Below are 13,798 nucleotides of genomic sequence, written 5' to 3'. Positions count from 1 at the left end.
TATATGACCTGGAGTTGCACCTGAGGTCTGGATGGTGGTGCTAATTAAAGACTAGACTGGGCTACCTTGGCCCTTGCCAGTTGTGACTTTACTTGATCAGTGGTCCCATGGAAAGCAACAGGGAGTAAGATAATCTATAGTGTGAACCAAGGTGACAAAATACAGTCCCCAAAGCCTTTTTGTGATGGTGTGCTGACAGCTTTTATTGTCATGGATTAGCATTTCCAGGTCTTGCTTGTGGGGAGGGGGCTGTGGATTCAAATGTGAATGGAGAGCAAGTCAGTTACTGGGCTTAATGGGAAAGGAGAGAACTACAGGCAGTCAAAACAGAGGGATTTCCTAAATGAGCTGGAGTAGGGGCTTTACTTTTTACTTAGACAGGTCAGGTATAGCTATGGCTAGACACAGTTGACAGCTATTGAGCTAGACATCTGCAGGTTTCATCCAAATGATTAGACAACTCTCCTGTTGCTTGTTTCTGGTATAGGTGTCTGCAAGTCATCCTGTCACTGCTCTGTATGAACTCAGGCCTAACTGTGCTTTCCTGCCATAGGTTGCCTTTTGCCTGTGCACAGGGATCTCTGGGCCATCCCTGCTGTTTGGTGGCATGGGCCTTCAAGACATCTTGGGAGTGCTGGTAGGGCAGACTGGTGCTGCCTGCAGTGGCAAGTCAAGTGGGCATTGTGTACTTCGGCACTGACTCTTGCTTAAAGCTATGGTGAGGATGGCAGATTACAAGCAACATGCACGGCATGGGCAAAGGCCCTTTATTACTTATTTGAGAGTGAAAGCCTTTGTCCTGAGTGGAAGAGAGAGTGAGGGTAATTCTTTCAGGTGCAAAAAGGCCTGTATCCTCTATTGGTTTTAAGAAACTCAGATATTCTACAGTCTGTAAAACTGGAGCTTATCCTCAGGAAAGCTGGGGCTTAAGTGATGTTGGATTAGTTGTATTAAGAAGTTATCCACTGTAGCTCCTGCCTATCACCAGAGCATGTCCATCTTGGCACGTGTAACAGGGTCTGATCTTGAGGGGAGTCAGTATTCATCTCTCCTGGTGAGATCACAATGTCAGTGTCAGAAACTGGGTGTCTAAACTTTGATTCACCAGAAATCTCTGTTGGGTTTTGGAAATCTTGGGTTGTGGAAGGTTTTTTATTTTCACCCTGCAAAATTAAAGCTTCCCAAGAGAGGACTAGCATACTGTACTTCTGTTAATGGGACCATTTGTTCTTCCAAATTGAAGGATTGCCTGTGCTGTTTCATTCTGTGCCATATCGAGCACAAGAGCTTTCTGATCAAGGAAGTCGAGATGCACCAGCAGAGCTTTTCCCTCTCACCAAGCCTAGCTGTTCTATATTTGAATGTCTGCTGGTTTCTTGCCTAATGTCAGCAGCTGTGCCTGGGTGTGGCGTGTGTGTATCTGCTTTTGAAAGAGGCTTTGAACCAAATTCACCAAAACTGATGTGGGGAGAGTTAAAGCACAACCGCATGGCAGGCCCTGCCCCACATGAGACTGCTGATCCCATGCTCAAATGTGAGGTTGAGTGAGGATGAGACAGGATGCTGCCTCTGGCCTTGCTAGGGACTGTGCTGGAATGCTCCAGAGCCAGAGTTTTGCTCTGGTGGGGTCTTTTCTAAGGTAGCAGATCTGCCACTGTGGGCTTTGTCTGAGGAGGATGGGATGTGCGGCTCCCCTTCTGCAGTTGGTCTGTGTGTGGCTGCAGTCTGGCTGCCGAGCAGTGTCCTCTCCACCACCTCCTCTCTGCTCATACCGGTCTCAGCCCTCAGACTGTTTATAGCAAAAGATGCCTGCTGCTTTCTGACAGCAGGGGAGGGCAGACTGCGGGGACTTAATCGCAGGGTTCAGTGTGAAAGAGGCACATAGCACTCAGTACTAGCAAGGAAGGTCTCTTTCTCCCCGATTTCTTTCCTTCACCTCCAAACAAAAATTGCTGTGAAACTTCTTGACACTATTAGATCAAAAGGAAATCAGTGCTGAGCTATGGTGCTACTATGCGAATTAGATTTTATATCACAGCTTTTTCTGAGGTTCCTTTCCCATGAACCCCAAAAGATCTGTACAGCAACACACCAGCAGAGCACATTAACTAGCAACCAACAGCAACATAGTGGAACAATACAGTTTCGTTACAGCTCACAGAATTTGCATTGGATTAAAATAGCTTACATTTTTTCACTAGCATTGTCTTCAGTTCTTTTTCTCCCCCTCTTTTCTGCTTCAGGCAAAAAATGAGGGCTGAATGCTGACTAAACCAATTGGACTGAGAAACCCAGGGCTTTTAATCTTGAGTTTGCAAGCCAGGGGGGCCCTTCTCAGGGCAAATAAAATCCGTTGTGAGGTTTTCATTCTGACTGAGCTAGCACAGAATGCCTAATCAGGAGCTGATACTGTGTGAGTTGTGCTGTGCAAAGCCTCTAGTCAAAGGCACTTGCATCCTCTTTGGTGTAAGAAAGTGGAGAAAATTCACAGAAACGTGGAGTAGGAGATAGCAAGGAAAAGATGAAGAAAACACAGATGAGATGCCTGTGACATTAGTGAGATCAGCGGGAAATCCAAGGAGGCATATGGATTTATGGTTTGGGCTAATTTTTACAGTGTTGTTATAAGCACAACAACTTTCTGTAAAGTTAATTTTACAGTCATGGGAGCCACATTTCATCTTCTAATTAAAAATGAATGTTTCTTTAGATCACAGGGAGGCTTTTCTAGTAGAAAAAAAAAGTTCCAGACCAGAATATTCATCTGTGATTTCTACTTGGAAATTTTCTTTCTTCCAATATTTAGTGTTTATTTAGATGATCTTAAAGGTCTTTTCCAACCTAGTTGGTTCTATGATTCTAAATAATTTGAAGTACTTCTGCCTGTGTCAGGATCACATTCTTTTTCCTAACCCTTAATTTGGCTCTCTTTTCAGAAAATTTGGCTGTATGTGTCCATGGGGGGCAAACAGAGCTAAGCTGTTGGGGGGTGAAGGGGATTTGCCAGCTGGTCAAGCTACCACAGCACCATGGAACATGTCAGCCTCTGCTGCAGTAATAGGAAGTGGTGATGGTGGTGGTGGAGAATTGCTGCTCCCCATAGCCCTCCAGACATATTCATACTTGCTTGAATGAAGGTGTAATTGGAAGCCAAAATCTCCTTAGTCCTATGCTCTGTAGATATACTAACTCTGAGTAACACCTCAGGGAAGTCCCTTTACCTGTCTTTCTCAACTTCTTCATATGCAAGAGTAGTGGTTATAGTTGGTGAAGTTAGTGAACTAATTCCTCTCAAACTCTTTGAAGATGGGAGTTTTGTGGACCAGCTTATTTTCATTTGTATGATCCAGTGCATAACTGCAGCTTATTCCTCATTGCAGATTGCTTTACCTTGGGTAGAAATTTCAGAAACATAAGTGATATAGCAGCTGCAAGCTGATTTTGAAAGGGTCAGGGCCACATGGAAAGCCTGTGGAGTTGCAGCTGGACCAAAGCTGTGCTGGAAATGGTCTCTTCCCTATTGGATTAAGCTAATTCAGAAAAATGAGGCTTTATTCTGGAACAAGAGTGCCTTCAAGGACGTTTATCAGGTTAATACTTCAAGGAAGTATATCAGGTTAATTATTGTTAATTAGCTATTCTCATAACTGTTCAGAGAAAATGAAGCCTAAGTCACTTAGTTCCTTTTGAAAATGAGAATGTTGCCTTTAACTACCCAGTACTTGCAGGATGTGACTATTCACACAACATTGTTTTTGCTCATGGACTTCACCTGGAGTTCTGGAAAGGGGAGAATTTGCAAACAGTAAATAAAAACCACCATGATATTTTTACCCATGTTGTTTGCATACAAACATACTGAGTGTTTTAGAGACCCTAAATGACCTGTGTGTTGTGCACAAATGAAAATGTGGGCTGCTCCTCCTGCTGTGTCAGGAAATGCTGAGCTGGGAGGACTGTGGCCATGGTCAAAGCAAACCAGAAGGTCAGGATTCAGACAGAGACTTGTGAGCTCAACTTTTTAGTTGTTCCTCAACTCTGTGGACAAACTGACTCTGACCTGGCAGAAAATGGTGTTTTATTCACAACAGTTTTTCCTTCTTGGCTTCTAAGAAAAGTCAGTGAAGAACTGGGGTGGGTGGTACTTAAGTGCTAGAGGGAGCCAGCTTCCCACCCACAGAAGGCAGTGATGTCCAGATGTACAATTAGACACTCAAGAGGAATGTGTGTTTTGGTGGTATTGAGCTAAATAGACAGTGATTTTCTATTATGCAAAAATCAGAATAATAATTCTCACCTTCCTTGTCTTCGTGTTCATGCTGTTAGGTTGGTTGGGAGTGCTGTCAGTGAGCATCCAACTTTGTGCCTGGGGGGAATTTACACCTCCCAGATCCCTTAATGCTGAAGCAAACAGTGGGGAAGGTCTGCACTGGGTGTGCTGGACTTCCATTCCACATATTTCAGGCAGCTGAATACTAAGTCCTGGAGCAACCACCTCCTCTGGAGTATCAGGCAAATCTATAATGAGTGTCCAAAGAGGTGAAGTGTCTTAGGCTGTTGGATTGATTTTTGTTGCTCTGAGTGCCTTCTTAATTGTAGTAGTTTTCTTCTGGCAATCTTTGGACACTGCGGAATGGATAAATTCAATACATTGCTGGAGCTGCCTGACATTTTGTCTTAATTCTAAAGGCAACCCCCCAAAATAACCCTAGTGTCTGCAGTTTTCTAATCCTGATTTCTCTTCCTACAGCCAGCCTGCTTTAATCATGCTGCCTCTTCCATGCCTACCCAGTGACTTGTGGAAGCCTCCTCAAAGGCTTCTTTCTGCCCTGCTGTTAGTCTATCAAAATGTCTTCTTCCAGCTATAGTCTACAGACCAAGAGTGACCTGTGGCATAGGTTTTTATGGAAAGCTGCCTGCACAATATATCTTTTGCTTGGACTCAGGTTAAATAATACCTCCATAGCAACTTACCTTATTCATACCAGTTGAGGAGCTGGCTGATGAACTGGTTCTGTGCTTTCAAGAAATACCGTAGTCCTGCAACTGGGAGGTTTGCATTTTCTTGCAGTGTGAAAGGGGCTGTATCTTGTTTCAAAGATGCACTGCTCAGGTGCTCATTTCTTCCAAGTGTGCCATGTTCCAGCAGAAGATACTGGGGGGAGAAATATTAGAAACTGTGTATTTTCTTAAGCAGGAGAAACTGCAACACTGCAGGAGTAGGAGGTTACATCTGCGCTTCCGTGGAAGATGTGTGTTGGTACAATACAGCAAACCCTGGCCATACAGTGTAACGTCTGGTCTTGAGTGGAGGCTGGAATCTTGTTCAGTACTGAGCATGGGCAACTCAGGAACTGATTTGAGAGGAGTGTTTCTTTTGGGCTTTTTTTTGTCTCCTCTGAAGTGGTGTATTCATGTGCAAACATTTACACACACAACAGTTACAGGGAAGTTGTTCAGCATAGTGTCAGTGCATGAGTGCACCCATTATTAACTTTCATGTTGTAAAAGAGTTACAGAGGGGAGTTTACAAGGCATTTTTAGTTCAGGTTAACTATTAAAATAAAAGTTTAATTACACACATTATTGTCTTAAGCCTCAGTGAAGGCTGATCACAGGCACGAATAAAGACAATCCACCCACCTCAAGCATCTTGCAGGACTTCTGTGTGTAAGCAGCAGCTCAGATTTTCTTTACACCAAAAGGTTTTACTTTTCTGACTAAACCCTTTTAAACAATCACTCATTATGGAAACCATAGCATTACTTTGATTTAAGTAAGGGTTGGGTTTGTTTTTTTCATTAGCTTAAGGTAAGTAGGAAGATTTAATCTAGCTTTTTATTACCCTGACACCAGCTATGCCACTGATGTATTCCGGTTATTCCAATTCCTCTTTGTTGCCTCTTCTGCAGGTGTGGAGAGCCAGATTACAGTGGCATTCGCACATCACCTGCAGCCTGAGATGTCTGTATGCCTGCACCTTGCATGCAAGCACGACTGTCTGCAATGGGAAGGAAAGGCAGGTGGTCAGTGTAGCGAAGCCAAGACTTGTTTTCCAGACAAGGGAGATCCCAGGCAGATTAAAAGATCACCGTGGGGATGTTTTATGTATGCAGTTCTACTACACACGCAATAACTTAAATGCTCACAACCTCTCCCCTTCATTCTTGTTAAAAAAGCTTGCTCTCTCTTACTTCTTCGAGGAATAATAATGGCCCTGTTAAGTTGGAAAGAGAAAACCTCCCTCTTGTTTAGAAAGGAGTGCCAGAGAGAAGGAGAGAGAGCACGTTGGCTTTTAGGAGAGATATTTAGTCATTCTTTTGTGCGCAAGCCTGGCAGGGAACATTGCAAAGTTCATTTCTGAACCAGAAGAGCGTGTAAAGACTGCTTGTTTTATTCACTACATTAATCGTACTTCACATATTGCTCAATACTAAAATACCCAAATCGCTTCACCATATACCAGAGACATTTAGCTGCCAATTGTCAAATAATCTTAAATTGAGTGTGGCTGTTTGGACCAGCCAAAATAAGCTGGGTTAGATCACTAATATGTGTATGCCTGAGTATGGGGTTTGGGGGGGGAAAGAGGGACCGTCATGGCAGAAGGAATGCTTAACACCTTGGAAATGTTGTCAGAGGAGCAAAAAAGAAGATAGTGGTTCCTATTTTTATCTGCATATGCATTTCTCCTCAGCAGGTCATAGCCTTCACCTGCCACTTTTAATTTCCTTTTTCCATGGATGAATGTGACTGAGCTTGTCTAACAGTACATCTCTTTGTTCTTCGGCATTGTTGTGTGCCTGCATTTCACATCTCTCAGTGCATAGCATTGGGTTTACCTTCCAGCCCAGTCTTCAGCTCCCAGCAAGCATTGAAAGGAGCTGTCTTATCGTGGACCTGGGAAGGCTTAATGTGGGCACCTGAGGTCCCCAGGCACACTCCACTGCTGCCCGGCATAGTGCCTGCAGTGATGTCTCCTTGCAGTGGGAGCAGCTGCTTGTGGCTGCATCTGGCCCTGGAGCTGACACCAGGCAGAGCTGACCAAGCTCATTCACCAGGAGGAATCAGGCTTCCTCCCTCTGGAGACCTTATAAACAGATGCCACCTTTAGCTCTTCTTCACAAGACTGGGCAACCTCAAATCCTGGTACCTCCAGGATGGGCAAATCTGGTCCCTGTTTTGCTTTTTATTGCTCCAAAGTTGGTTGCTGCTTCATTGCACCATACTCCAGTGTAGTGTGAGCAGAGGGAGGTCAGATGCAAAGCTCAGAAAAAAGACACTGTGGAGTCACTGGTAAAACTGCATCCCCAGGAGGAATATACATGCTGTAGCTTCTCATTCTTGGAAAATCTTTTCAGTAGATGTTCTAGGGGTGAGATTTAATTTGGTGGCTCCTAAATACATCTCCCCGAGTGTCCCTAAGGCTTGTTGTTGCTGTTCCTTGCTATTGTGGAGTACAGGCTGGGAGGAGGCATGCAGAATGAGAGACACGCAGAATGAGATATGGCACAGAGCAGGAAGACTTCTTCCGTGTGTTTTTTTTTGTAATATGCCTTAAGATGTCATCTCCTCAGTTGCAACCTTGAAGAGGGAGAGCCACATGCCAAAAATGTGTATTTTCCCTTTGTAGATAGGATTGAGGGAAGAAGGAAAAACAGCAACAATGATGGCATGTAATATTGCTGTTGGTAATCACACTCATTGTTATGATTTTCATGAATACATCTTAAAATACCCTTTAGTGATCAGTGCCATCATCTTTATTTTATACATGGGGTAACTGGGTCAGACAGAAATGAAATAACTTGATGTCACTGCCAGCAGTGGGAATGGTCAATTTAGTAAAGGCTGTCATATTGGAAACTGAGTAGCAGTAGTATGAACAGTAGAGTGGATGAAGGCTGTGTGCTATCATCAGGAAGCTAAAGCATTTGTGTACATGTTGAATGAAGGCTGGGCTTATCCTGCAGTATGTTCTTGGTCACTGAAAGATGCTCCTCAATGCCAGCTGAAACCTGAAAGACCTTAATGGTTTTGGAACTTCCATTCCATAGTTAAATGTGGTAGAAGTTCCCAGGCAGGTCCAGGAGTGAAGGAGTCTTGGGCTGACAGATGGAGGGACCACATGAATCTTCTTTCCTTTTGGAGTCAAAGCTGTGAGGCTATGAAAGGTGGCACTGTGTTGGGGAAGGGGAATAAGACTTCTGCTCCCTTCTACTAATACTGGAAACAGGTTTGGTCTCACCTTTCACTAGCATTTCTTTACCACTGTCCCCAGACCTAAGCTTAGTGATTTAAGCAGGTGTGTAATCACACTATTTGTGTCACATGTATTTCAAGGGCATTTCAGAGCTTCATCTTGAAGCCCATGCTCACTTTGAGGTGCATGTGCACTTTGAGGTGCAGCCTTGTTCAGTTCATGGGACTGGTAAGCATTCCTTCTAAGCTTGTGGACTGCCAAATACCTAGAGTACCTTGAAGACTTTTGCCATTGAGCATCCTTGAATTTACAGGGCTGGTGACCATGTGCCCCAGAAACAGGCAGTGTTGGGTATGTGACTTTCTGTTGAGCTAGAGAATTTTGTGGTTTCAGTCCTGTCTTTGGTTGCATCTGCTTGCAGAAGAAAGTCATCACCTCTAAGCAACTTCTGCCTGCAGAACAGTTAAAAATGGCATTGAAAATGAAAAGGGAACATTTTTGTAGGACAGATGGTTGGCCTATGCTGAGCATATCACTGCCTCTCTTGCTGTCTGTGTTAGAAACTCTAGACTTGTTCTTTTAGCACAGCCTTGGGTTTCCTTTCCTTTAGCTGAAGCAAGAGTGTGCATCTTTGAAAAACGAGTTAGTGGTGATAGGAATCAGTCTTTGTAACCAATTATACGTTTTTTTTGTTTAATTTTTGAAAGTAAATGAGAGATTGGTTAAATTGACTTAAAATTCATCATTGTCCAGTGTTTCTTTTATATTTTTTTTAAGAACTGACCATTCCTGAGATTGCATTCCGTTAAATTGATTCTGTATCGTGGGTTAAACTTCAGGTATAGTGTCTAGCCTGGATAAATGCTGATTTGTTGATAAGTAAATCAAGTAACCATAGCTCAGACAAATATATGCCACAATTGCAGGAATATCATCACCGATTTCATAGTGAAGCTGTTACTTGTATCTGTAGTGAACCATAGGGGCAAAACTAAACTTTAAAATACTTAACATATGCTTAGCATAAAATATATATAAGAAGTTTACTTAATATGCTTAAAGTACCTAAAATAAATAAATATTGAAACTGGTAGTTTCAGATGTGCAACTATTGAAGTTGGAACAAATCAAAAAGAACTGATTTTCAAAGATGCCATCTATTTTCTAGGCAGTAATTCCCTTTAAGGCATCTGAGATGGGATACCAACAGTCATCTATGACTTTTAAAAGGTCCTGAAATGCCTAGGCAGAGATGTTAGACTTATTACAGAAATGATACCTTTCTAAAACGTGATTGAGTGCTAATGATTCCTGATGTCCTCTTTCAGTATCCACAATGGAGTAATATCGGTGTTCCAGCGTAAGGGTCTTCCAGACCATGAACTTTACAACCTCAATGAAGGAGTCAGGTAAGAGACTTGCCTTTACACAAGGTGTCTTTAGCCATTGTGCACAGAACTGTCTGCTGGCACTTGCACTAGAAAGCTTCCTACAGCAGTATTACAGCATTTTTTTTCCCAGTGATAGTTTCAACCAGTATTGTCAGTTTGGCTTCAGTGCATTGTTGCTGATGTGTGTATCAACACCTCATTGCATAGTGGGAGCTGAGTTCCTCCTTCGGCAAGAGAGAAACTCAGATGTGAGGAGGATGGATTGTTTCAATCTGTCTTGACATACCAGATTGAAATTAAGGAAAGAAAAATGGGGACCCCTCTAGTAATGCAGCCCTATTCTGCTGCAACAATGCTGCCCTTTCTATAGGTGTCAGGCCTATCTCTGAAGTGCTTCCCTTTCATCTGCAAAGGATGTAAAGCCTGGTAATCCCTAACATCTAGCTGCTTCTTCTGCACAAGCTAAATATGCTGTAAATGTTATAAAGCTGTCTTCTCAACACAGTGACCTTAGTAACATAGTTTAAGATTCCTACTTCTTTCTCATACTGTGATGATACCATTTGCAACAGACTAAATAGGAGTGAGATGTATGATGGGTACTCTTTATCCTGAAAAAGTAAACCAAAAAAAGCCCCAAAACGAACCAACCAACCAAAAAGAAACCCAAAAAACCCAAGAGAGAAGCTGAAAATCCTACCATTCAAATTATTTATGTTATAATTGTAAAGATAAGCTTACCAAGCGATAAGCTGATACCTGGATTTACAGCACTTCATTTTTTACTATGTTTTCTAGCGCTTACTGTTGCTTACTAAACCCTCTCTCCTTGACAAGGGCAATGTGTAGCAGATTTCATTTTACAAATTTGGCCCAATGCCCAACACTGTAGAATAAAGGTAGGAAAGCAGATGCACTTCCAAAAGACAGACAGCTTATTACCTTCCTAGCTGTCTTCAGATAAGAGCCTCAGTAATTCCCTTTCCCTTACTGCTTATTCCCACTCAAGCTATGTTCCAGAATCTGACAATATCCCCAGAATATCCAGATATTCTGGGATTATCTTTCCCTGTTTGGTTCTCAGTCTGGAGCAGCTGGCCCAGTCTGGTTCCTTTGTTAGTGGAAATATCCAGGCGAATGGCATTTAGTTTGTGATTTCTCTCTTTCCTGCTCCCTCTGTCTTTTTTGAAATTAAAAGAAACTTATTCTCTAGCTATTTCTTGCTTCTCTGGGGAGAAAGTGACATATAAAGAATAGCTTTTCTAGGATGGCTGTCAGTTAGCATGATCCATCAATCATTTCAAGTTACTTATTGGAATAATAGTTAATCATTGTTACTGGAAGTGCAGTTAGGATTCTTTAGCTTTATCTGAATGACAAAAAAAGATGGTTCTGGGCTGAAATTTCCTGGCCCAGTGGATTTGCCTCAGGATGCTCATCTGCTGGTGAGGGACAGAAGAGGAAAAATTATCTGCTGATGTGACAGAGACAAATACAGTCTTGTATGAACCAACAAACAGAAGTCAGACATTACAAATAGACTGTTCTTTTTTCCATTTTATAATGGGCTTTGTTTCCACATGATAGACCCATTTCTTTTTGTTAGGGTAAGGATAACACTGCTTTGTTGTTACCTCAGCTGATCACTCATTTCTGGGGGAATGCCTGGTGCATTACCTGAGCTGGTGGACAAAATACTGTGAAATCTAGACTGAACTAGCAAGCTGCAGTCATAAATGAGGCACCAGCAGCGTAGCTGTCCTGGGATGAGTGAGTGTTTGGAGAGATGCAGTGTGGCTTTCAGGACTGGTTCTTTTCTACTTCTGCTTTGAGATTGTTCCATCTTGTGTCCAACTTGGCCTGAGCAGCCTTCTAATTTATTGCCAAAAGCTGTCCACTCGCTCAGAGACAATGAGTTTGTTTTTATGTTCTCGTGTGTGTCCTGCTTGCTTCATTCATAGAAAAGTTAAGCTGAGAAAACTGCAAGTGAGCAAACAGGATGCAACAGCCAAAAGATCTGTCTCTAAATAGAGCATGGTAGTGGTGTTTTTTAAGCATGCCTGTTCACATGCCCAGCCATGGCCTCTTGCCAGAAGCTACTGCATTCCTGGTGTTTGCTTCATTTTATTGCCAATCACAGTCAATAACATTTTAAGGCCTCCTGACTGTTTGCATACAAAGCCCTTTTGCCTCACTTAAATTCAGCTCAAAACATAACCAAGAAATACTGATCTGACACAAGCCAAAAATATCTGGCTTACTGCTATTGTTATTTAATTCAAAATAACTTTCTTTGGGTTAGTGTTATTATTGAATACAAAAATATCCAACTCATAAACATGACCTCAGAATTGGAATAAGTGTATTTTGCCTTATGATTGCCTTAGATGCATTTTCCCCACAAGTACATAAATGGAAAGAAACAAATAGCCATTATTTCCGCTGGGCAGAATTTGAGTGCAGAAGCGTTCAGGTAAACAGTAACTTTTCCAACAGTTACAGGACTAAAAGAAGTTATTTTACCACTTTAATTACAGCATATTCTGGGATACTTTCATAATTAAACAATGAATATCCAAGTTGACTCACAGACCAAGTGTAAATATTTAAACAGTTAGCTTAAACATGCAATATTTGCACATCATTGTTTTGACTCAGGAATGTCACGTATATTCAACTATTGCATGTCACATACGTGCAAACAAATATGTATAACTTGCTTTTCTGAACACACATCTCGAAGCTTTGGACCCTGGGTATGTATGCACTATTTAAGAAAACATCAATGGGTACAAATCTGTACAATAACATTTACTTTTCTAGATTTGACTCTCAAAAGCTGCTACTCATGTACACCAATGCCTTTTGACTCCATTTGCACTCTTCTGGCATTGGAAAGTGGCTTTAAATATGGAGTTTCATAGCTCTCAGAAGCCCTATTACCAAAAAACAGTGTGTGATTTGTGTCTCTCTCATATTACTGTAACTCCTGAATAACTGCTAAAGCTAGTGAAGTATAGTGAAGTGATGAGAAGATACTCTAGTAAATGGGAGTATCACCAGTGTATGGCTGTACATTACTTCTTATGAGCCCTTACTAGGTGATTCAATAGGGGACTGATTCAAAAGTCATGTAATAAAAATCTATATGTATATACTTACTGTTCAGTGTTTTTCTTGGTACATGTGATTGTAATTGTATAGGAATTGTATAGTGTTTTTTCCTTTTTCATTTCATATACCTTATGTCATTTCAAAGTGTTTATTTACACCACTTGTAAATCAAGGAAGAAAAAGAAGGAAAGGGAAACACAGTGGAAGCCGGATGTCCTGTATTAAAGCTAATACATATTTATAGCTGCCTCTTCTCTGAGTTTCAGAATACTGATTTGATGCAAGCAAAGCACATTTTAGTGGCATTTCCTCTTTCGCAGCAAGAGTTCAAATCTAGTAAAATCACTTGTTTGTATTTGCTTAATTTAGTTCTATTTAACAGATATTATACAATGTTAGACTTTGTATTCTGAGTAATGTTGCAAGAGTCAATTTCAAAAAGAACCAAAGAAGCAGCAGCAGGAGGTTACAGAAAACCCAGGAGCTATTTTATCATATTTTATGTGAATTTATATTATCATCTTAATTTATGTAGTCATTAAACTTCAGGCAAAGACCTGATACCAGTGACAGAAAAGCTTCATAAGAGCCCTTGACTGGCTTCGAAATCAGATGTGCTTGAAGTGAGGTCTTCTATCTGATCAGGGATCTCATTTAGGTTTAATCAGATTTTTACCTGGATTCTATCATGATGCCCGTGTATCTATGGTTATTCAGTAATCTGAATGATCCAAGATCTGACAGGGGACAACCTAGCTGATTGTTGTTGAGAGAAATTTTGCAAGGTTGAGAAAACAAAATTACAAGCAATGTCTTGGATCTAGTCTTGTTGTGAATCTCTTTTAAATGAATCTGAAATGAATCTGGGTGCAGAGAACATCAAACACCAGTGCTCTGAAGTGGCCTGAGGGCCTCACTGTTTCACTAGAAATTAAGTAGCATGAAGTAGCTGTGTTATTAGGGATTCACAAAGCAAGACGCATGAATTGTGCTGTCAGTTCTTCCTCTACCCTGTAAATAGAGATGCTAATGTAGCTAAGTACTGGTTGGTGTGATGCAGTCCAGTGCATATAATTAGCTACAAGGGGGT

The 13,798-nt window shown here is 41.6% G+C and overlaps 1 protein-coding gene across 2 annotated transcripts in view; it reads left to right on the top strand.

Annotated features, from left to right (window-relative positions):
- The window catches only part of PRR5 (proline rich 5), a 53,716-nt gene that overhangs the window by 1,607 nt on the left and 38,311 nt on the right, over nucleotides 1-13,798 (top strand). For both annotated transcript variants that reach the window (XM_031053593.2, XM_031053591.2), the window contains one exon: nucleotides 9,532-9,612. In XM_031053593.2, the coding sequence (XP_030909453.1) occupies nucleotides 9,532-9,612 (81 nt within the window). The remainder of the gene's footprint in view (nucleotides 1-9,531; nucleotides 9,613-13,798) is intronic.

Source organism: Melopsittacus undulatus, chromosome 5 (assembly GCF_012275295.1).
Source record: "Melopsittacus undulatus isolate bMelUnd1 chromosome 5, bMelUnd1.mat.Z, whole genome shotgun sequence".
NCBI classification, from domain to species: Eukaryota; Metazoa; Chordata; class Aves; order Psittaciformes; family Psittaculidae; genus Melopsittacus; species Melopsittacus undulatus.
The sequence above is the reverse complement of the archived record's forward strand: the minus strand, read 5'-3'. Positions and strand labels throughout refer to the sequence as shown.